Source organism: Pleurodeles waltl, chromosome 5, assembly GCF_031143425.1.
Source record: "Pleurodeles waltl isolate 20211129_DDA chromosome 5, aPleWal1.hap1.20221129, whole genome shotgun sequence".
NCBI lineage: Eukaryota > Metazoa > Chordata > Amphibia > Caudata > Salamandridae > Pleurodeles > Pleurodeles waltl.
In genome coordinates, this window is record NC_090444.1 from 963,619,847 (window position 1) to 963,644,766 (window position 24,920).

Sequence of the window (24,920 nt, forward strand, 5' to 3'; positions counted from 1 at the left end):
GCTGGTTGCAATGTGCAAAATGCTACGTACATGTAGGCCTAAGTGCTTTACAACATGCCAAAACTTTACCAGCTAGGAAATGATTTAGACTCGGCTATATTGTTTAGCACTGTTTTGCATATTGTGGCTTTTAAAGTTCATAACCTTACTGTTATCCATTTCATTTCACCAATAGCTCATCTCACCATGTTATAGTCAATTACTTCTCATATTTCGTAAAGTCTTCCCAACAATCTTTCAGCATTGCTTGGGACGGGTCAACCCTCCATAACATACACTGTCTCATTACTACATGCCATATCCCTGATCCAGCTCCATTTATGGGGACAGGTGTAGGCTTGTATAATAGGCAGGAGCCACAATTATCGTAACGTGGCTCTGGCCTCTGAGATCTCTTAACACTGTCAGCTGCATGCATAGTTAACACAATGTCAGAAGTATTTTTTCCTCGTACAATGAAAGAAGTAAACCAAACAAAATGGCATCCACGCTCCCTCCCTCTGACCTTTACCAAAAAAGTTGTCTTTCACAAATCCCCCAGCATCTACAACAGTTTTACAGCCATCATTGAAATACGTACGGAAACTGATTTTTCCAAATGCATGGCTGCCAGACCTGAAGCTTGTGCAGTGGTGTGACTGGCCCACTCTGCTTCATGTGTGGCTGTCTGTGTTTTTAACCAGTCGGTGTATCCGAGCATATTACTTGCATCCTTTAGAGCCCAAAGTATTGTTGGTAACCTCACCTATGTGATCTTTATGTTCTGTTAATGATCAGGTTCCAAGTAAGGTAATAACTCCTTGTACACAAGGGAGTCGCATCTTTTCTGTGCCTCCTTTTCATGCCACTTCTAGTAACAAGAGTCCATACTAATATTAGCACGTTAGTGACATAAACACTTTTATATCTCTTTTTCTGGCCAGCACGCTGAAGAATCCACCTCTTCTATGTACTATTTTTTTCTCTTTGTTATTAGATCCTAATTGCATCAGCATGCACTTATCCATATTAACGACCATCTGCCAATAAGCACCAATTTTTCAAATGCATACTAATCCTATTGTAATAAGCCTGTCTTGCTTTGTGTTCACTCACCAACCTAGTGTGCACCATGAACAGTTAAAACACGGTTTCTCCTGCTGAATTTTTTAATACACATTAAACTGCTCAAAAAATAATAGATGTTTTACTCCATTTGCAATGCCTCAGCACAGCTCATACCCCTTTGAGGTTTTACTATAAAAACTCAAACTAACCCACACCCATTTTTAACAATTACATTTACTGCATTAAAATAATATTACACATCACTGCACTCTTTTTTAAAACATATTTGTATTCCATTTTGCAGAAAAGATTAAAACATTATACAGGTATAGTTGAAATGTCAAAATCACTATAATGAGCAGTTTAGGCTTCATTCGTCACTGCTCATGGCATCAACAGAAAGCAGCACTGTATCTAGAGGGAAAGCCATTTAAAAGCTGTTAACACTACAGCATGTGGGCTTTAGGGCTGCTAACACATGTCCCCCAAATGTAACTCAACACAAATCCTGCTTTGCTTCTCCACTTCAGTAATTAGTGTCTGCATTCTTATCTGTCTGACTGGCATAGCCAGTCTTACCATTCCACATGGGGTGCACATTAAGGGCACGTGAAATACATCACACAGCAGGGGGACTTTAAGGTGGAAATAGTAATTTCAGAAACTGTCCCCTGTATTAGGTGGGTTTCATGACTGTTGATACAGGAACTGGCTTCTACAGAAATATCTCTGCTCCATAGGAGCCGTTATCTGCCTCTCTTTGTAGGCCAGCAGAGAATGGTACAGCATCACACTCAGTCTTGCTGAAATCCTCGAGAACTGAAAACTACTGTTGAATGAATAGAGGTTGGAAGATTGAAGATCAGCTAAACACATTTGCCACTCAATATTTGTATGGCTTCAACAATGTGGACCTCAATGTTTAAAGGGCATAAACTTGATATCAGATGCAATGACCGCATATACTTTTTGTAATTCTTAGTGCAGAACTCGAAAAGGTGCCTGATTTTCCAGGAATGCAGGATCTAGTCTTTGTAAAAGCAGTTGTAACATCAGTTTGTCGCTAAAACTGAAATGTCTTGAAGGTGGTCATAGCTGCAAGCCTTCATACCGCAGTGTAAAGAAAGGTTTGTTCTAACCACTGTTCTTTATGTGCTTACGTTGATTTGTGTCTATTTTTAATATTCTGTTTATGCATTATTCACTGATTTTATCAATTGTCTACACTCTAAATGTGTATTTTAGGACAGCTCAGCTTTTTAGGTCGAGCGTAAGCGTACGACCTCTTGTATACTTTTAAGTATACGTCTTCTGTGTGCTTCAAGTTTTTTCATTTGTTAGTTTCAGTGTCATTTAAAAATCCTTGCTTGCTAGTGGTCATTCATGCCTCTTTGTCCCGCCTTCTTCTGTGTGGGAGCGGGGACCAACTACTGAATAATTATGCTTTATCCTGTTTATTTGGTCTGAAAATGACTTTTTTTTAACTTTGTGTCCTGCTCCTGTCCAGGGAAGCTTCCATTTTCATTTGCAGAGCATTCTTCCTCTGAGCTTAGCTGTAAACAAGGCTATAAATAAGGCTGTTATCTTGATCACATTTCGTCTTTTTGGGCTCTCTGCCCCCTCTCTCAGCTGCCTGGCTCCCGCCCTTCCTTAGCTTGAGTTTTCTCTATCAAGTGTGCCTGCCTGTGTGCTCAGGGCAAGGGTGGAGAGGATATCTTGTAATTGCTTATACCATAGACACCCAGCGCCACCAGGGCTCCACAATCCTTAGAGACAGTGCCCACTTCTGGTCCATACTGGGATCCCACTTGCAGCTCCAACAGTGCACCGCAGTTCACACACTCCGTGCCCTCAGCTGTGCCAGTGCCCAGAACCCCAAACACGCTGTCTGCCAGAGCACCTCAGTTCTCACAGTCAGTACACTCTGCTGCTCCAGTACTGGGACCTCGGGCGCAGCTCCATCAGTGCACCACAGTTCACACACTCCAAGCCCTCAGCCATGCCAGTGCCAGTGCCAGTGCCAGGAATCCCACACACACTGTCTGCCAGAACACCTCAGTTCTTGCAGACAGTACACTCTGCTGCTCCAGTACTGGGACCGCAGGCGCAGCTCCATCAGTGTACCTCAGTTCACACACTCCCAGCCCCTCAGTTGTGCCAGTGCCAGAACCCTACACATGCTGTCTGCCAGAGCACCTCAGTTCATACAGTCACTACACTCTGCTGTTCCAGTACTGGGACCTAGGGTGCAGCTCCATCAGTGCACCTGAGTTCTAGCCCGGCGAGGTCACTTCCTTTCCTATACTGGACCCTGCTCACATACAGTTCCATTACAGCAGCTTAATTCTAATATTCAGTCCCACTGGCAAGCCAATAGTGGGCCCAAAGAAGCAAAACACAGCTCAGCCAGTGCACCTCAAGTCTAACATCCAACACCACTGTTGATGGTAACCACTACAGATCACCCAGAATCTATCAATTCTAACAGCGCACATATCTTCTCAGTACTAAGGCTCACATACACACCCTTCTCGCTTCTGTGGTTCAAAGGCAATGCCACTCCCATACTGGGTCCCACTCGCAGCTTTTCCAGGGCACCTCCAAGCTAACCCTTGCCAACACTGGCACGCCAATACTAGGTTCCACACATAGCTCCATTAACATACCTCACCTCTGACCTCACTATTCCAGTACTGCAACCCACATACAACTCTGTCAGAGCACCTCAACTGTAACCTGCAGTGCCCCATTAATCCATTACCGGAATTACATGGGACTCCACTTCTTATTCCTCACCCACTGCCTTTCTATTATTCCAGCACTGGGCCGGGACACTGCTCTGTCTATACTCCCATTCCTGACTTAAAGCACATCAATATTGCTGTATTGGGGTTCACAAGCAACTATGCTAATGCACCTCCTGCTGTTCTGCTGTGCCCCCTGCGGTTCCACACTCTGACTTCTGACTGAGGACGTGGAGGAGCCAATTAAAGCAATTCTTAGCTGCTATCTTTATTTCACCTATCTCACTCCATTCTTTCCTTTACTCTGTTTACTCTCAATGTTTTCTTTCTCCCCACTTTTCTCTTACCAGCTCTCAAAATCCACGTTAACAGTTTCACTCTTTCTTTTAACTGTTTATTTCTACTCCTCTCCCTTTTTTTATTTCAATCTTCCTCTCGCTACCTCCTTTTTCAAACTTGCACAAACTTGGTTATTTCTTTTCTTGTTTTATTCCTCTCATTTTTTCATCAGGCATTTACTAGTTCACAATTTTTTTCTGTTCCCTTCATTCTTTCTTTGTCTTTTTATTTGCTCTTTCCTTTGACTCGGTATGCGTCCTTTCACGTTTTTTTTAAAGATCTTTCTTCCGTTCTTTCTTTGATGTTTTTCTTATCTTTATCTGTCAATTCATGTTTGACTTTAAATCCCTCTTTTTCCTGTCTGTATGTGGAAGCCACAAGATACTTGTCGGGACCCGAAGTTTCAAAGTGGTTTTCTGATTCTCTGTCTGTGGGAAATGTGTCAGTACATACATGCCCTGGTTCCTTTACTGCTTGTTTCTCTCACCATCTCTCTTTTTTTCCATCTAATGTTCATTTTTCTCTTTCTTTTCACACTTCTTTCATTATTTTTTTTCTCTTTATCTTTCGTCTGCTAGCTTCCTTCACTTTTTTCTTTTGCCTTACATGTTTGCTCTATTTCTTCTGTTACTTGTGTTTTAATTTTCATGTTCTTTCTTTCCCTTCTGTCCTTTATTTCTTTGCGACCCCTTCTCTTTTCTCCTGTTCTGTTCCTTTCACTTCTCTTTTTCTGCCCCATCTGCTTTCTCACCTGAGGCCTAGATATCAATGGAGCAACAGGTGCAGTGGCACTGAGGCCCAGAGACCTATGGACCTCACTCAACTCTAATTACTGCTGTATTTTACTACTAAAATTGCAGTCAATCATTTCCTTTCTTACTCCAGGGCCCATGACACCGTTACTACGCCACTTGTCCTCTCCATCTTTATTCCCGACTCCCTCTTTCCTTTCCTTTCACTCTCCAATCTGTCCCAAATTATATTGACCAACATTTATTTCTGATAAAGGATTATTAGATCATTGTATATGTTTTAAGATAGAGGGAGAAGGTAAATGGAAGTGCTTTAGTTAAATGTTGGGCCACACAAATTATATGGCAGGAAAAGATGAAATTATGAGGCATGGTTGACCAGTTTAGGTGGCAGGAAAAGTCCAGTTATGGCTTTACAATGCCAATAGCTCCAAATGCGAGACCTATTGCATTGCACAAGCTTGTTATTTTATTGCTGAACAACAACAAAATGTGCGTGCGTGTCAGTGGATCTCTTTTTCTAAGCCCCGTCTACATTTTGTTTAACAGCGAATTTATTACTTGTCCCTGGAGTTTTACATGGGTCGCACTCTACAGAACACCATGGTGAACCTCGGCCTCCAGAGCGCATGTGATGAAGCCATTTATCAGGTACAGAAAGCATTGTTTTTTTTAAATACTTCTTTATGGTTTTCTGACAGATTTCCCCAAACTATTTTCAAAGACTGTTTTAACCTTTTATGATGTCGTTTTTCTTCTTGGATATTTTTATGCGCTTCCTTTTTTCCTTCACTTTGCCCAGAACCTGGACAAATTAAAATTGTATTTCTTTTAGCAATGTTTTTGCTGGCAGGTGATAGAGCGGTTAAAGCATGATTCAGCACCTTCAACATATTAAAAAGGAATAATGCCTGTATTCATAGCAGGTTTCCCAGTGACCGATGGGAGAGCCCCCCGTCCACACTTTTTAGCCCCCAAGACTTTGCATTCTAGGGTGGTTGAGCTTCTAAAGGCAATATCAAACGCACAATAACAAATCCAAAATTGCCACATAATGATGTTTAAGAAAGGAGGAACTGGCGGAAAGTGGGCATCTGATGTGGGCCACTTGGTAACTATGGATATCCACACAAAATGAACACCTCCTTCCAGGCAGGGGAACAGAAGAGAAAAACATCAGCAGCTTGTGGAAAGTATCAGATTTCAGGTGCAACCTTAAGGTTTCAAAGGTTTGCTAGTAACTATCTTATGGGTAGGAGTGGTCCCTTTCTTTCGACTGAGGCGCACTCCTGGGCGATTGCTCAACCTCCATTTTATGACCAAGAACTGAGCAGCTGGAGCGAGGACCCAAGGCACAAGGACCTAAATCTGCTAAGAGCCCTACTTCAAGCAAAAGTTTCTAGCGCCCCCTGCACATTAACAATAACAGGACACGAGTGGACTGCTGTGCTTACAACAGCCCCATACAGAATGTCCCTCGGTCAGTCCCTTATTGTGAACATTAGCTTTATGAACTGCCTCTGGTCTGAACCCTGAGGCCTGCGGATGTGTGGTACTCAGGGTGGAGGAGCTGCTGCAGCGAAGGTGTAAACAGTGCATGTTAGTTACATGTTTGTTTCATGTTTGTAATGCTAATCAGGAGTAATGTGAACACACAGTGAAGATGCCCTAACACAGCAGGAGAGGGCTCAAAGCCTTTGATTCAATCTGGATCAAGCATTATACTACACTCATTAATGCCAGTTTTCTTCCACATCAGAGCAGAGGGTCTCTGTTAAAATTGTTTTGGGCATTAAGGCGGCGCTGATGATAGGTTGATTTTCTTTTTCTTTACTTGTTTGGAAGCACAGTTGGAGCAAAAAATCCTCTGTTTATTAACATCCTACATCCTCGGTCTTGTCAGCCACCGTACAAGTCAGCACCCACAGTTTAGGCATCAGATGATTTTTCCCAACAAATATGATATTTTACATTAAAGCCTGCTTCAAACTTGCAGTATAAACCTGTTCTGACTAAATGTATTGGTGAAACTCAGACTCCATGTTAAGTTTGCCTAGAGTGTGAGGCCCCTGCTCCATAGATGGAGACATCCACCATGAATTTGGGTATAACATTGTAATATAAATGCGGAGGTTAATGTGCTTGTTGCAAAGACCTGCACTGGGTTGAAATGACAAAAATTAGCCTATGTGTTATTGTGCCTGATACAGAACACTGCATGTTGCCTGCATGTCACTGTTTTTAGCATAGTAAGATAACTCAGTGGATTAATGGATTTGTTGCAGAGATTCTAGAGTATCAACAAAGGGAGGGACTGGGAGATTAGTTGGTCCAGTGTACGGTCTCCCAATTAACTGAACATACAAAAAAGGTGTACACTGTTCCAAATGGAAAAATATAATCACTAGGGGAACATTAAAGTTCAGGAGCAAGAGCCCTCACACATCCGAGAGGATGTCATGCTTCATCATCGGGTAGCTCCTCGTCAGACCGGCGCTGCAATGTCTGACGGGCTCCCCATAAGGGGGCTCTTTGCCAGAGATCTTTTAGGTAGCAGCCGTGGTAGCGGACACTACAAGACCTGGTGTTGTGGTCAGGCGCTAATCCTGGCAGGAGAGTGAAAGCTAAAATTGGTTCCCAGTCTTAATAGGAGCGAGTCAATTTAATTAATCAATGGAATAAGACCGGGACCAAGATTAAAAACAGATGGAAAGTGTAAAATGAGGAATAATGCTCAACCACTTTCTGCATGGTGCTGGAGCTTAAGGAGATTATCGTCGGGCTCCTAGGACATGGTCAACATGTATCGCGTACAGTGGTCTAACAAGATCCTATGACGCTTCTTCAGGACCAATACATAATAAGACTTCTCCTGTCTATATTACCGAAAGTTTGCAAAAATGTCAAACAAATCATATAGTCACTTACATTGAAGTTCACTAATTGTCAGAAACCTCTAATGGTCACACTAGAAAAATACAAACAAATCATTTTGATCAAAACACACGGAAAAATAAGGAAGGACACCCGTGACACAACAGTGTGTAGTAACCAGTTGTGTAAAAACATAATAAGACAATATGCTTGCCATCCCTTGGTACTTGGGGGGCCCCTTGGGAAGTAGCATGCCGAAAGCGGTCACTACTAATAAAGTGGTAAAGCAGACACCATGAATGCAGTGTAATCAATCAGAACCAAAACAGTCACATTCACTACTAGAGGTCGGTTGGTTAAATTGATTATGAACATCAAGCACATTATTAGTTCATGTCACTTGGAAATTCATACACAGACTCGTCACTAGCATTTATGACATTTGTTGAAGGAAAACTGGGAGGAATAAAACAGTTTTACAACAGAAAATATTTCTAAAAAGGCTTGGTGAGTACTATAGCAGAGTGTAATAGTCTGCGTGGTGATTTACAAAGGCAAAAACACACTGGCAAAGCGTGGTTATCCATAGAATATTAAGGGATTACCCCGACCTAAGTCTGTTAATACTTTGAGAGATGTCATTAGTTGAGCTCAATATACGTCCCCAGAGTAAATAAGTAACCGAAAAAAGCGATAAACACACAAACGCGAGGTCACTTACTTTGTGGATGACGGCAGTCTGCAGGGGGAACCTACCCTGACGTGCTCTCCCGAAAAGACAACTTCCCGACTCGGTGCGAGTCTTTTAAAGAGAAGTTTTCCCGGCAAAAATGGGAGAGGGTGGTCAAAACTGTAGAAGGACTACACTCCGGGAACAGGACTCAGAAATAAAAGAAGGACTCAAGCAAAATTACGGCGGCCATCTTTGTGAACAGAGATATAATAGACTAGAATGAGCATTACTCCAATAGCCTCGTGGGTGGTAGTCAAAACAAACAACGGACTAAAAACATCGTCGGCCATCTTGGAATGGCTGGAACTGGATAGTGAGTTATGTCAGTTAATACAATGAGTGGTTTGGAGTGGGAAGCCGGAAATAACCGCCCTAGTAGACAAAAGAAAGGTATGAGCCACAGAGTAATACATAAAATGGGGCTCCCTAAAACCATAGTCTTTCACCGTCAGTCCAATTAGGATGGAAATAAAAAGTGAAAAACAGAACAAATATAGATTGAAGATACTGAATACTCGGTGGTAAATCCTTAAAAGGGGTTGGTTAGGCGGACAATGTAGTGCAGGGAATGGCATCATTCAACCCATCTGTATCAGTATGAAGCTTGAAAACCCCCCTGTTGTTCCAGTCTGAACAAGGAGTGTGGAGAGTCAGTAGTGATTCTAGGGGCGTCAAGTACGACCCAACTTAAATCATCGGGACTGTGGGGGGCATCTAGGAAGTGTGCGCATAATTTTGTTGTAATGCGTCCACACCTGATGTTGCTCCTATGCTCGTTGGTTCGATCCTCGAGCCCTTATCGATCTTTTGCGATCACTTTCTACAACCACTTATAAAGGGCTCCTCCACTTACTTACAGGACACTAAAGACGTATTAAATCTGATTGAGACTATTAATAACACAGGAGATGTCCAAGCACTAATTACTATGGACGTGGAGGCTCTCTATACTAATATACCCCAAGATGCAACTCTACAGGTAGTGGAATCTCTACTACAGCACAATAGTGACAATTTGACATCAACCATTGCATTTATCATGCAATGTGCCACATTAGCAATGAAAGAAAATTTCTTTCGCTTTGAAGATCAATTTTATCATCAGATTAGAGGTACTAGCATGGGAAGTACCTTTGCTCCCAGCTTGGCATGCCTCTATATGTATAACTTTGAAAAAGAATTCATTTTACCAGCTTCTAATCCTTTCACCAATAACATAAAATGGTGGCGTTGGTACATTGACGACATCTTGGTTGTATGGCAAGGCCCTTTGGCTACAGCTAGTTCACTGACCGAGTGGGTAAACACACTAAACCCATATTTGAAATTCACTTCTACGGTGTCGGATAAGGAGGTACATTTTTTGGACTTACTGATTACAATTGAACAGGGGAAATTATTAACCTATACTTACCAAAAACCTACAGATCGCAACAGCCTGCTAATGTACGAGAGTCATCATCCTAAATCCCTCCGTGACAACTTACCATTTGGCCAATTCTTGCGACTACGACGAAACTGTTCCTCAATACAGGAATACAATACCCAAGCAGATGATCTTCAAACAAAACTCCTTGAACGACATTATCCCCAACACGTCATCAACCGAGCTCGTAAGAGAGCAAGGAACAATAATCGTGACTCTCTACTTCAAACTAATACTAGAGTCATGAATAGACGGTTGACTTGTATGTCTACTTTCACCCCACTATCTAACCAGATAAAAAAACTGATTAATCAAAGGTGGCCTACCCTCAACAGTGGGGGCAATACCATTCCTAGGCCCCTATTTGCATTTAAACGATCTAAAAATATTAAAGATCTGATAGTCCATACCCGTCCAAAAGACACATTGCGAACACAGACACAAACTACACTCTGGAACCTTCCACCTGTAACTGGACATTATCCCTGTGGACACTGTAATGTCTGTCAATTGACTAGCCCCAACAAAACTTTAGATTTGGCACCTATAGGCCAATGGCACCTGACAAAACACACGAATTGCAACACTAAAAACTGCATTTACATGATTACGTGTCCATGCGGGCTACGTTATGTGGGCATGACTTCTAGACCAGTTAAAATACGAATTAACGAGCATAGGAGCAACATCAGGTGTGGACGCATTACAACAAAATTATGCGCACACTTCCTAGATGCCCCCCACAGTCCCGATGATTTAAGTTGGGTCGTACTTGACGCCCCTAGAATCACTACTGACTCTCCACACTCCTTGTTCAGACTGGAACAACGGAGGATTTTCAAGCTTCATACTGATACAGATGGGTTGAATGATGCCATTCCCTGGACTACATTGTCCGCCTAATCAACCCCTTTTAAGGATTTACCACCGAGTATTCAGTATCTTCAATCTATATTTGTTCTGTTTTTCACTTTTTATTTCCATCCTAATTGGACTGACTGTGAAAGACTATGGTTTTAGGGAGCCCCATTTTATGTATTACTCTGTGGCTCATACCTTTCTTTTGTCTACTAGGGCGGTTATTTCCGGCTTCCCACTCCAAACCACTCATTGTATTAACTGACATAACTCACTATCCAGTTCCAGCCATTCCAAGATGGCCGACGATGTTTATAGTCCATTGTTTGTTTTGACTACCACCCACAAGGCTATTGGAGTAATGCTCGTTCTAGTCTATTATATCTCTGTTCACAAAGATGGCCGCCGTAATTTTGCTTGAGTCCTTCTTTTATTTCTGAGACCTGTTCCCGGAGTGTAGTCCTTCTACAGTTTTGACCACCCTCTCCCATTTTTGACGGGAAAACTTCTCTTTAAAAGACTCGCACCGAGTCGGGAAGTTGTCTTTTCGGGAGAGCACGTCAGGGTAGGTTCCCCTGCAGACTGCCGTCATCCACAAAGTAAGTGACCTCGCGTTTGTGTGTTAATCGCTTTTTTCGGTTACTTATTTACTCTGGGGACGTATATTGAGCTCAACTAATGACATCTCTCAAAGTATTAACAGACTTAGGTCGGGGTAATCCCTTAATATTCTATGGATAACCACGCTTTGCCAGTGTGTTTTTGCCTTTGTAAATCACCACGCAGACTATTACACTCTGCTACAGTACTCACCAAGCCTTTTTAGAAATATTTTCTGTTGTAAAACTGTTTTATTCCTCCCAGTTTTCCTTCAACAAATGTCATAAATGCTAGTGACTAGTCTGTGTATGAATTTCCAAGTGACATGGACTAATAATGTGCTTGATGTTCATAATCAATTTAACCAACCGACCTCTAGTAGTGAATGTGACTGTTTTGGTTCTGATTGATTACACTGCATTCATGGTGTCTGCTTTACCACTTTATTAGTAGTGACCGCTTTCGGCATGCTACTTCCCAAGGGGCCCCCCATGTACCAAGGGATGGTAAGCATATTGTCTTATTATGTTTTTACACAACTGGTTACTACACACTGTTGTGTCACGGGTGTCCTTCCTTATTTTTCCGTGTGTTTTGATCAAAATGATTTGTTTTTATTTTTCTAGGGCGCCCATTAGAGGTTTCTGACAATTAGTGAACTTCAATGTAAGTGACTATATGATTTGTTTGACATTTTTGCAAACTTTCGGTAATATAGACAGGAGAAGTCTTATTATGTATTGGTCCTGAAGAAGCGTCATAGGATCTTGTTAGACCACTGTACGCGAAACATGTTGACCATGTCCTAGGAGCCCGACGATAATCTCCTTAAGCTCCAGCACCATGCAGAAAGAGATTCTAGAGTAACCTATGTAAAAAATTCCAGTCAAACTAAAGTGGCTCAGTGGATTATGCGCCTGTGACAAATAGCCGCTTCAATCCTAGAAAGGCATAGTATGGAACTCTCTCCAGTTTAAACTCAATTTTTCGTTTTTCAAGCTGATAGAATAGGCTTAATTGAGAAATATAGTGTTAATATCAATAATCAAGGGCTAAAGACATTTCAGTTTCTATTGTGTGCTAAAAGTGGTCGCTATTAGTGTATTTAACCACATAGGCCTACATACTTTGCACATATAATGAAGTAAGGACAGTAGAACATTACATATCTCATTTTATCTCTTGACTAAAATGTGAAGTGGTGCACACCCAGAATCTCTGTTTTCCCTACAAAAATGCTGAGTCTGGGCGTGACGTATCCAGTCTTAGCTGGGGCATCTTTGACTTCTACAGGTGCTTCCAGTCATGATAACACTCGGACAAAAGCAATGCTTGATATGAGGTGTTGGTCTTAGGCACTGTGGTGGAGCACAAAGAGCTTTCCATTCCCCGAGGTTTAGCATGGCACATTGCACTCTGAATGTGAGCACACACTGCACTGGAAAACACATGAGAGAATGCAGAAAAATATGATACTTGGCAATACTTAAGGTAAATAGCATCTATTTGCAAGAAATAGTACTGCAGCTTCTACTAGCAATGTCAAATATTCTTTTAAACCTACAGGAACAATTCTCCTCCCTCCATCAGACCTCCAGCAGTTTACTGCCATTGAGCATTCACATAGTGGCTCAACACTAGTCTTGCATTTTCAGATAATTTAGAAAAGCGTTCAAAATTACTTTTAATTGCTGCACACACAGAAAAATATTAGGACATTAGTGACCACCCATGCACATTCTATAATATTTAGGATAAATTTGCCAAATGTCCTTCAGTTGTGCACATAAAGGGTAGTAAGAATTTGGGTTATTGGTTGAGAGGGGTGCAAGATCAACTGAGGAAACAACCACAATCTGTGCCTGGGTGAACCACAAAAGTCATAAAATTAACTAGTTCTTAATCCTTTTTAGCTTGGCACAAAAGCAACCAGGATTATTTTAGGTTTACATCTGTGTTATCATTATTTAAGTAGATTCACAATACAATAATCATCCCACCTACATCCATTGGCCGGTGAGGAACAACAAGGGCGTGAGATAGCAATAAACTGAGGGGAAAGTGACTGTTAGGGTGGATGAAAGGCAGGCGTATTAAGAGAGAGGAAGGATGGGGGAAGGGGAGTAGGATCTGTTGGACTGCCCTCAGTGGGAGAATGTGTATGACACTCAGGTCTGTGGGAAAGGGGAGTGCACAAGAGAGAAACACATATATATTTGAGCCATATGTTCCGTAGGTGTGAGGCATATTTATAGATTTGCTGGGCATGTCAATTCCCTGAATTTATGAGAAAGGAACGATACACAGGGTCCCCAGATTTTGTCAGATTGTGGCAGTGTACAAGTCACCACTGCCATTAGTTTTGCCATCCCAGGAGTGACCCCAAAATTTATATAGCCAGTCCAGTCATGTCGATACATTGTCTGTGCCCCAGCTGTATAGTATGACTTGTTTGACTGCACCGAGTGCAAGGGGTATTGCCCACCCCTTTGCCGACTTTAGGGGATATGTTAAGGTGTTCGTTAGTCCCAATAAAATGTAAGAGGGGGAACCTGGGGAGGTCAGTGTTTTATATTCAATCAACATCTGCTTTGGGGCAATGCCAGAGAAGGTGTGTCAATGTGCCTAGTTGTCTGCAGTGCCTCCAGCAGTTAGTATCCCTCCCCTGCTTCCATTTAGCTACTCTAGTAGGGGTGCAATAGCAATAGTACACAGTTTTGAGTAACATTTCTTTGCCAGAAGCTCTACAGGCAGATGTGCAAGCTCTATGTAATATATCGAACCATTCCTTGGTGGTAAAGGTGCGCTCACATTCTAATTCCTATCGCAGTTGTGCCGATGATTTAAAGGGAGTTATTGGGGCCATGAGGAAGGTAGTGATATCCGAAAGGAGGCTTTTGTCTGTGTGGAGGATGAGGAGCTACTTTTTAAATGGGGTGTGCGGGGTCGGCTGGAATGTGAGCAAATGTGGGGCTGAATAACCTAGTGTCGGATGGCAACATACTGCCAGTATGCACTTGAAGGGATGCCATAATTAGATTGATCTGTATAAAGTCCATGAACCCATCTAGATCAAATATGTCCCCCACCCTCTTACAATTGCAGGTCTTCCGCTGTGCAAAGGCAGCCCCCTGAACTGCTATTGGTAAGTCGGAGTTTCAGATGATCGGGGTCTGGGGTGAGATGGGGGTGGAGAGCTTTTCTAATACTTGTACCCTGTCACACACCCCCATGATCTCACGGAGTAGGGGAAAATATAAACCTTGGTAGCTGGTGAGGTTTGGGCAGGCATGGCATTTTCCAAATGTGGATCCTGGCTACTGTCTAGTCTATGAAGCACCAGTGTTTTCTCTGTACTAGGTCTAGACCATTCCACCAAATATCAAAGTTGCACAGATCAATAGTAGTGCTCTAAGGGCCCGATTAGAACTCGGCAGATGGGTTACTCCATCACAACGGTGACAGATATCCTGTCCGCCGAAATCTAAATCGTATTCTATTCTATGGCATTGAGATTTGGGCAGACGGGCTATCTGTCACCATTGAGATGGAGTAACATGTCCTCTGAGTTCTAAATCAGGCCCTTAGAGGGGAACACCCAAACCACCCTCCGGCAGTGCAAGATAAGCTTGTTTCTTTGCCATGAGTGCCTTTTTCCAGCTCAGATAAACTCATCAATGAGGTTTTGCAGTTTGCCAACTACATGTGGGGAGGGAGCTGTGGTGGTAGTGTCTGCATAACATAGAGGATCCTAGGCTGTAGGGTAATTTTGACCACCGCGAGTCGTCCTAGCCAGGAAAGGGCATAACCCTTCCATGAGGACAGATCAGACAGTAGAGACAAGCATGGTGTAATTACTTTCGACAGTGCGTTTTGGTGCAGGATAGGTAGGTAAGCCTAAATACACTACTCCATGGGTGGCACAATGAAAGGGAAAGAGGTGTGCAAGCTTGAGTTGGTCGTTTTTTGGAATGGTAAGGTTAAATACTTGAGATTTTTGGAGACTGATTTTGAATCCAGATTCCCGTCCGAATGCCTCCATCTTGCACATCAGTGGGGCTGGGAGATGAACAGTTGCATTATGGCTATCATGACATCATCTGCCTATAAGGTTCGTTTGTGTTCCCTACCCTCATTGTTATCCCTGCTATGTTTGGGTGTCTGTGTATTCTTTCAGCAAATGGCTGAATCAAAGGCAAAGAGTAAAGGGGAGAAGGGGCAGTCCTGTCAGGTGCCTCTGGCTACATCAAGGGGTCGCAACATCAGACCATTGACTCTGACTGTTGCGCTGTGGCCTCTGTAACTACACCAATCCTGCTGAGGAACTGCATACCAAGGCCAATCTTAGTGAGCCCCAACCGGAGATATGGCTAGTGTACCTGGGCGAAGGCCTTCTCAGCGCTGATAGATAGAATTAGGGCAGATGTTCGGGAGCACTATGTTTTGTCAAGTAGATGGTAGAGGTGTTTAGTATTATTGCTACAGCCTCTCTTGGTGTATAAATCCGGCTTGATCAGTGTCCACAAGAACTTGCATATGTGGGGCGAGACGAGCCACCAAGATACTGGTGAGGATCTTGGTGTTGACATTTAACAGGGAAATGGGGCGATACGATGAGCATAGCATCGGGTCTTTACCAGGCTTATGGAGTACCGTGATGGTCACCATTCTCATGGTGTCCCTGAGTGTGCCGTAGCACTAAAGGAATTATACAGGCGAGCCAGGAGGGGTCCAGGAAACAAACATTTTATAGAAATCAGAGGTGTAACCAGCCTGACCACATGCCCTGCCTGGTTACAGACGTTGTATGACCATGCGTACTTCATTAGGGTGGATGTCCCTGTCCAATTTTGAAGCCTTATCCTGGAGGATGTGGGCCAAGGGGACCTGTGTTAAGTAGGATTCAGCATCCCCAGGTCAAGAGCTTCCATTGTGTATAAGGTAGAGTAGAAGTGGTCAAATTCTTGGGCAATTTGTTCATCTTGATACCCTGTAGCCCTGTGATCCCTCAATCTCTGCTACTCTCTGTTTGAGGGCTTGGCCACGGAGCTGATGTGCCAGTAGGCGACCCGCCCTATTGCTCCCTGCATAGTATTGTTGTTTTGTGCATAAGAGGGCATATTCTGCCTTATACATGTCAAGGACCTTAAGTTGTTTGCAGGCCGATATAGGCTGGCACCATATTTTAAGGGAGACAGATTTTGTGTTTTCCCCAATTCCCTTATCTGTCCCTCCAACTGTGCCTGCTTGTCTCTTCTGTCCTTGTTGAGTCGGCCGAAATGGCTATGAAGCGTCCACAGACCACCGCCTTTGATGTGTCCCACAGTAAGACAGTGGGGGTGTCTGGTGTGTCATTGTTGTCCAGGAAAGTATGAATGGTGTCAGCAATTTCAGATATGTAAGTAGTTTGTGATTGAAGTGCCAGGTGCGATGTTGAGGTGCAGAGCCTGGCGGGTGAAGTGTAATGATGATAGGCGAGTAGTCTGAAAGGGCAGCTACACAGATGTCCACTGACGCGGTAGCGGTAGTAAGGCATGGGGAGGTAAGAAAGAAGTCTATCCTTGCTTATGTCTGATGCCCTGCAGAGAAAAAGGTGTAATCCTTCACAGTTGGATGACGTGAGCGCCACACTTCCACCAGTCCCATGTCCGCCAGCCACTGCCGGCTCGTTAGGGTGAGGGCTCCCGTCTGTCCCGTTCTTGGGCAATTCTATCTAGAAGTGCATCAGGGGCTAGATTAAAGTCAATGCATATAAGTACATCGGAGTCTGGAATGGCCAACATTTTCCACACCGTGTCCTTAACGAAGGCCTCCTGATGGTCATTTGCTGCATATATATTTGCAAGTGTAAATGGGTAAACCCTTCATAGCAATGCACAGGTATAAGAGTCTGCTGGTCAGCTCTGCTTGTGTCTGACCAACCCTCTTCTTGAAGTGTGTGGCCAGTAACACTGTTACTCCCGCCCTTTTCCCCAGTCTGGTTGAAAAGTATTGACGGTCAAACCAACGAGATGGTAACCGTTTCCAGTCGGCTTTAAGGAGATGTTCTTGGCTAAGGCAAATATTGCATTTAGAGTCCTTAAGTAGGGAAAGAAGTGCTAAACGCTTCATTATGGAGTTTAGGCCAAGGACATTAAAGCTAATTATTTTAACTATCTACTATGGTAGGATGTGCGGCTAAGAAAGGCAGTGGAGGGCTGAGCAGGGTGGTGATATCACCCGCAAATCTGTCTAGCAAGAGGTACCTGAGGTGTGTGTGTGTGTGTCCGAGCAGAGGTCGTTGAGCAAGGGAGAACGGGAAATAACATAGAACATTACAACTGGAGCATTCTCCTCCTGGGAACACAATGACCATAGAACTGGGGGTCCATGTAGCTGGCAGGTAGTTGTGTCCGCTCGCAAATGAGGTATGGGGGAGCTCTGCCGGTAAGGGATGAGGTGGTAAAGAGGAAAGTGGATTTACCGGGCTTCCCCGGTTCTGAAGTGAAAAGGTAACCAGAACTGCATGAAAGTAGCAGAGGGCTGGCAGGTCACGGGCGGACTGTCTGTTCCATCCTTATTCATTGTCTTCTTCTAATGTGCTGTCTTGGCGCTGAAGTTGTTGCAGCAGGGCAGCTCTTTCCTTATGGCCTGTTTCGGTAAGTTTGCGGGAGATGTTTTTTCGCTGAGCGAGAGCAACGGTGTGTTCCAGTGTGTGAGTGTGGGGGGCTCTGCGTTTGTGAATGAGTGGATTCTTCCTGCTGCTGCTTGTTCATGCCCAGTAATGAGCGAGCTTCCTCTTGGGTGCAAACACTCTCGGTTTCGTTGTCCTAATCAAAAGTAATTCTGAAAGGGTGCCCCCATTTGTAATGGATCCCCTTGTCCCATAGATAGTCAATAATGGGCCAAAGGGTTCTACGGCACTCTAGGGTTATGGGAAATAGATCCTGATACAGCGATACCTTTGCTCCCTCAAAATTGATGGCATTTGAATCTCACACTGATGACACAATGGTTTCTTTCAGTCGATAGTAATGGAGGCAGGTAAGTATGTCCTGCGGCATACCAGGGGACTTGGCTGGTCGGCCCTCCCTGTGTGTGCAATCCAGTACCATGATCTGTTCTGCAAGGTCTGGGGCCACGTGGCAGAACAGGTGAGAGACCTAGGGGGTCATTATGAACCCTGGCGGTTCAGCCCACCATACCGGCGGCGGGTGACAAGACCGCCACCGGCATGGCGGGCTGAACCACCATATAATGAACACATGGAGGGCCGCCATAGGTGGCCCCCCTCCACCGCCAGGCTGCCTCCGACAGACAGCCTGACGGTGGAGGCAATCATTATCCGACAGGACAGCGCTGCTGCCCCTCAGATAATGATCCCTACTGCCACCAGCCTTTTCCTGGCGGGTTCCCCCGCCAGGGAAAGGCTGGTGGAAGGGGTGCTCCGGGGCCCCCCTGAGGGCCCCTGCACTGCCCATGCACTTGGCATTATAGTGCAGGGGCCGCAGTGCAGTGCCCCATCGCGCAGGTCACTGCCCGCCGCACAGAGGCATTGACGGTGGCTCCATGTGGAGCCGCTGGCAGTGTCGCTGTCCATGCATTCTGCTGGACCGGCGGGCGAAAACAATGTTTCCGCCTGCCGGCCCAGCAGAATGTTCTTTATGCGGCTGGTGGGGTCCCAGGGGGGCTGGCGGTCAGTTAAATGACCGCCAGCCTGAACACGGCGGTAAACACAGCTGTGTTCATTATGAGGGCCATAGTCCTCCAGCTTTCTGGAATCTGCTTGTAGTGGGACCCCTTCAATTCAGATATTGGAGTGCCGAAATCTATTTTCAAAGTCCTCCAGTTGGTAGTGGATTTCGACATTTTTGTCTCTTAACTCTAGGAATTTATGCCTGTGGTTATCAAGTTTCTCTTTGCGTAAGTCACTGGCTTGTTCCAGGGTGTTGACCCTCTGGCCCAGCTCTCCAAGGTTACTCCAGATGTCCTTGATGTGTGCCACTATATCTTGTTTAAGGGCTGCAATGTCTTCTCTAAGGGCACCAAAAAGGCTCTCCAAGAAAGCTCGGGTAACTGGTGCGTACTCCTCTTGAGTGCCCGGGACGGTTGCTGTGGCAGCGGTGGATGCTGGAGATGAGGCATCTCCGCTCTGGTTGGGCTTCTTTGCAGGTGGCTTAGTAACCAGGTCCTTGAGGACAGTGTCTTTTTTGCTGCTACGGTTGGAGGTCATGTTAGCCCAGTTTGGTGTCCCCAGGGGGAACAGGGGAGAGTCTGGAATTTACAAACCTCTGGCACTACCTCGTGATCTGGTTGTGTGGTCCCCTCTCGTTGCAGACATCTCCCTGCTGGGTGAGGTGTGAGGTGGGGTGAGGGAAGGGTTAAGTCCGGTGCCTCTACAGCAATGATAGCCCCCAAATAATGTTGGTATTTACTGCGAGCAGCACTTCTGCTGAGTGTGCTGTGGATACTATTGATGCGGGGTCCAACTTACAGCAACCACAGGTGTTCACTGTTTCAGGGCTCAAGTTCATCAGCAGGCACCAGTGCTGGGGCATCCCCACCAGTATAGCCCTAATCAATGAGTGGGGATCGCAATGCGGATGATGCAGGCCCTAAAGTGGTGCCAGATACAACATCACATCTCTTTGTGGGTGGCACACAGCAGGGATCGTTTTGAAGCTATGCATCCTTATGGTTGAAAGCATAACTGAGGACTGTTTTAGCATGATGTTCACGTTAGCCCCAGAGTTTGCCGTCACTTCTGAAGGGCCAGGACGCCATCAGCCATTTCAGGGTAGATCAGGATGGATGCTCTTTCACCCTCAGCAAAGCTCCCAAACCAGGGCTATCCTTACATGCCAAGGATGGAGGCTATGCTGTTTTTCTGTTGCTCCAAATACTGAGGTAGCGGGGAAGCTGCTTCAGCTTCTCTGTAGGGATGGCATTGGGTATAGCATTACACCTCAGGGAAAGCGGCACTTAGTGGGGTGTATTTTGGTTGCTGCAGGCCCTCCGTGTGCTAGCGTACCTCAAGGCCACTCCACGTGATGCTCGATGTAGGACCCCAGGCAGCTGTCACATCAAGGTGACTGGGGTACTGTCATTCTTCCTTGGAGGTTGAGCAAGCTGGGTCCCTTTCACCCACTTCAGAGCTCCCACTCCATGGCCATTCTCATATGCCCAGGCTGAAAGCCATGGCTTTGCATAGTTGCTTCAGGTGCTTAGGCAGGGAGAGTGCTGCTTCAGCCTCCCTGCACTGGTGCAAGGGGCCAGGCCCCATAGTGGCACCCGTGCCGCTGGGGCTGCCCAACTGGAACCACTGTTTTAATGTGGCGAATCTCACCATCGGATGCTTGCCTGCTGACGCAGAGCGTAGTCTGTGTTATGGAGGTGATACAGGGCAACCTAACGTGGCCTGCCTGATCTCACGTAGCTGAGGTTCTGCGGTGTCTGCCATTTTGGATTCCTGATCGTCCGTTCCCGCTGGCCGCCATGCGTTGTTAGGAGAACTGCAGTGGATGTTGTGGGCCAATGCCACTTTGCTTCGTGTTGCATGTACTTCCCCAAAAGGTTCCAGTTAAAGGAAGAGTACGTCGCTGCCACCTTTTTGACATATGCGGGCGGCAGAGCTCTGGTAGAACACCACTACTTGGGGCCATCTTGGACATGCCCCCTCAATCAGGCTTATTTTACAGGCAATGTATAAAGAATTTATACAGCACACAGACAGAAATGAAGTGAAAATCCAACATATGAAAAATCCCAAACCAATTTAGAAAAATTAAGTAATTTTTCATTCATAAGATTACCTCATAACTAATTAAATCCAATCAGTAGAACTGGAGAAATTAAATCATGCATTTTTCAGTGAAAACTAGTGGCAAAAAGAGCAAAGTAACAACCGCAGTAATCTGGTCGCACAAGATCAGGGAAAAGTCACAAGTTCAGGCCCAGCATGAAAGACCTCTGGTTGGGTACAGGACCCAGTTCGGCCACCGGGAGTTGTCCCTTCTTGTCCTGGTTTTGAAAAGCAAGGGCTTGCATTGGTGTGCATCTCGCTGCTTCGGATCAGGGGAAATAAATCTTATTATAAATTCCATGATGATGATTAAAGAGATTGTGGTGCAAATCATTTAACTGCGTTCGGCCGAACGCATCATTTACTGCTCCTTGAATGAATAAAACAGGGATTTCTACGACTTTTTTCCAATGTGGTAGAATGAAAAGAGATGGTACTGAGATAAGCAAGCCCATAGTCTAGGACAATTTGTTTCTCAAACCACAAGATACTCTGGGGTTATTATTTTAGCAATTATATATAGTGCTAACATAACCTGAGAACATTAGAACACTCTACAAGGGAAACCAGACTTGTTACACATTTCCAGATATTTTGCGGCCTATTCACAAAAGTAAATTTACACGAGTTGAAAAAATTCATACTGGGAAATATGCTCTTACAATCTGGAGTAAATATACTACTTATGGCTGTTCACCAGTTCCAAATGTAAATTTACTCCAAAGGGCAGACTTTCATGCCTCCATCCCCTGAAAATAGGAGGTGGAGCCAAATTTACAAGTGTAAAGTTACAACTTGAAACTTTTTGCATGTAGATGGAGATTACTGCCACCGTGATGGACATTTCCACCTTAGTAGAGATCTCTCTGTGGAAAAGAATATGGAAAATGATTACATTTTATTAATTTAACAAATATATATATATATATATTTTATTGTGAACTATAAATTAAAATACTTACTTTTAACCTAGAACTAATTACATAAAATGTTTGATCACATTATCTCCTCAAAATAAATGTTTACAAGTAATAAAATAATTTAAATATGCTAATTTAGCATGCCTTTTTCCTTAGAACTTCTGAGGCAAAGTGTGCCAGCCTGCACTGTGATGCTATGGATGTTGTCACTTCTCACTTGTAATAGGTGATTACTAGTTCACAATAACATAAGTAATTTTTTCTTACTGACACATTTTGAACTAAGACTTATACTGTCAAAAGAAAGTAATGAAGAGGAGCTCATGTGCATATCACACAATTTCATATAGTGGATTAACATTTCCTCTCAAAACATCTACCATTAGTAATATTAAAATTGGCAGTTCTTGGACTTGGCCTTCTGTTCAGACTTATCCCCAAATGTTTTGCCTTATCCCCTCCTGTTTTCTGTTTTTGTTGGTATTAGTACTCTGTGCACTTAACTACTGTTAACCAGTGGTAAAAGGCTTGTGCTCTCTCCTTTAAACTTTGTATACCCCATTGGCACATTTAATTTACTCATGGCTCCCTAGTAAAGGGTACTGCATGTACCCAGAGCCTGTAAATTAAACGCTACTACTGGGCCTGCAGCAATTATTTGTGCCATTCACTTAAGTTGCCCTTTAAAACACATCTCAGGCCTGCCTTTGCAGTGTGTGTGCACAGTTTTACACTGCTAATACAACCTGCCAAAGTAAACCTTTTGCAGGCCTATATCTCCCTTTTTAATACATATAAGCCACCCCTACGATAGGTGTTAACTAGCCACTATGGCAGGATGCATTTTTTTTAAACGAAGTACATGTATTTTTAAGTTTCACATGTCCTGGTAGTAAAAAACTCCAAAATACATTTTTCACTACTGTGTGGCCTACCTCTCCCATAATATAACATTACATTACCTTATTACATCTAATAAGTGCTAGCGTTTGATTGGGAACAGTTATAAATGTCATGTTTGTTCTCAAAATAATTTAAAAATCAATCATCTTTAATGCTACGTGTCACAATGTCCTTTCCTCAGGATCTGCACGTTGCTGAACAAAAGGCCCACCTTCCGGCGTCACCAACTCAGAAAGCTACTATAGCACAGAGTTATGATGAAGCCAGTGGGGGGGGGGGGAATTAGGGTAGGGAACAGCAGGGAGAGAGATATGAAAAGGAAAGGTTAGAACAAATATGCACTTACTCGTTCATAGAAATGTAACTCATCAATAGACTCTTGAACAAATGCGTCTCCGTGATATCAGATGGAGACCCCTTTTGAAATGAGGACAAAGCCCCTTCTTTGAATCATGGAACAAGAATAAACTACTACCTCAGAACCAAGAGATGGCAAGAGTTTTTCGACTATGATCATACTCAGAATATCAATCCTTTAACATCTATGCATTCATAACATAAACCTTTGATCATGACCTAGAGAATCTCAAAGAATTAAATATGCTTTTCACATATTATGCTTTCCAAAAAAACAATGAAAACTATGATTTGCTTATCTCCAAAAATACTTTCACATCTATAAAGGCCGAAAAGTTTTTACTCATTGAATTTGAAGCGCTTTACTTATAATACCAGGAAGCGATTTTACTTGTCTTGCCTGAAGTGCTACGCTCATTATGCTAAGGGGGCGCTTTACTCATGTGGTCTGAATCACTTTGATTGTTGTGGCAAGAGCCTTTTACTCCTGTGGATTGAAGCACTTTGATTGCCGTGCCAAGAGCGCTTTACACCTGTGGACTGAAGCGCTTGAATTGCCGTGCCAAGAGCGCTTTACACCTGTGGACTGAAGCGCTTGAATTGTCGTGCCAAGAGCGCTTTACATCTGTGAACTGAAGCGCTTGAATTGCCGTGCCAAGAGCGCTTTACACCTGTGGACTGAAGCGCTTGAATTGTCATGCCAAGAGCGCTTTACCCCTGTGAACTGAAGCGCATGAATTGCCATGCCTAGAGCACTTTACATCTGTGAAATGAAGCGCTTGAATTGCCATCCCAAGAGCGCTTTACATCTGTGAACTGAAGTGCTTGAATTGCCGTGCCAAGAACGCTTTACACCTGTGGACTGAAGTGCCTGAATTGTTGTGCCAAGAGCGCTTTACACCTGTGAACTGAAGCGCTTGAATTGCCGTGCAAAGAGCGATTCACACCTGTGCTCTAAAATGCCTTTGATCGTTACGCCAAGGCCGCTGTACTCTGGAAACTGAAAACGCTTTGCTCGTTGTGCTAAGGGGCGCTTTACTTCTGGAAGTAACAACTTCCTCCAAAATTGGATTCATCAGGGCCTTACCGCTACGAGTTTTTTAATTCACCATGGAAACAAGGATACTTCGATTGGATGTCACTCTGCCATGCAGGAACTCTACTCTTCTTCAGAGAAACCCCCAGAGATTTGACTGCATCGAAGTCTTCAAAATAGTGAGCAATGTGCTTGGGTGTGGCTGGGCTTTATAGGCCTGCCACACCCCAAGATGGCTGCTGCCTCTAAAAACATGGGAATTGTAGTCCCTTCATGGAATAGCACTGATAAGTGCATCTTGTCCACCAATGTCTTGAACCTGCAGCTTTATGAGCTTTGCCACAGGGCAGACGACACTGATGGCCACAAGTGGTGCGCATAAAGCGCTGCAGAGCCGCGCAGCGGAGTTTCGGGCGGGACCTGGACCGGGCATGGCCTTATTCCTGACACTATGTCGCGTTTTAAGTCACAATTCTGAATATGCTACTTTTAGAAAGTTGCCATTTTCTTGTCCAAACTATTTGGGGCCTGTGTCCTCGATCACATTACC

The 24,920-nt window shown here is 44.1% G+C and overlaps 1 protein-coding gene across 1 annotated transcript in view; it reads left to right on the plus strand.

The window, feature by feature from the left end:
• PYGB (glycogen phosphorylase B) overlaps nucleotides 1-24,920 on the plus strand; it is a 635,794-nt gene that overhangs the window by 159,918 nt on the left and 450,956 nt on the right. Inside the window, exon 2 of the mRNA XM_069235083.1 lies at nucleotides 5,432-5,533. Within this exon, the coding sequence (XP_069091184.1) occupies nucleotides 5,432-5,533 (102 nt within the window). The remainder of the gene's footprint in view (nucleotides 1-5,431; nucleotides 5,534-24,920) is intronic.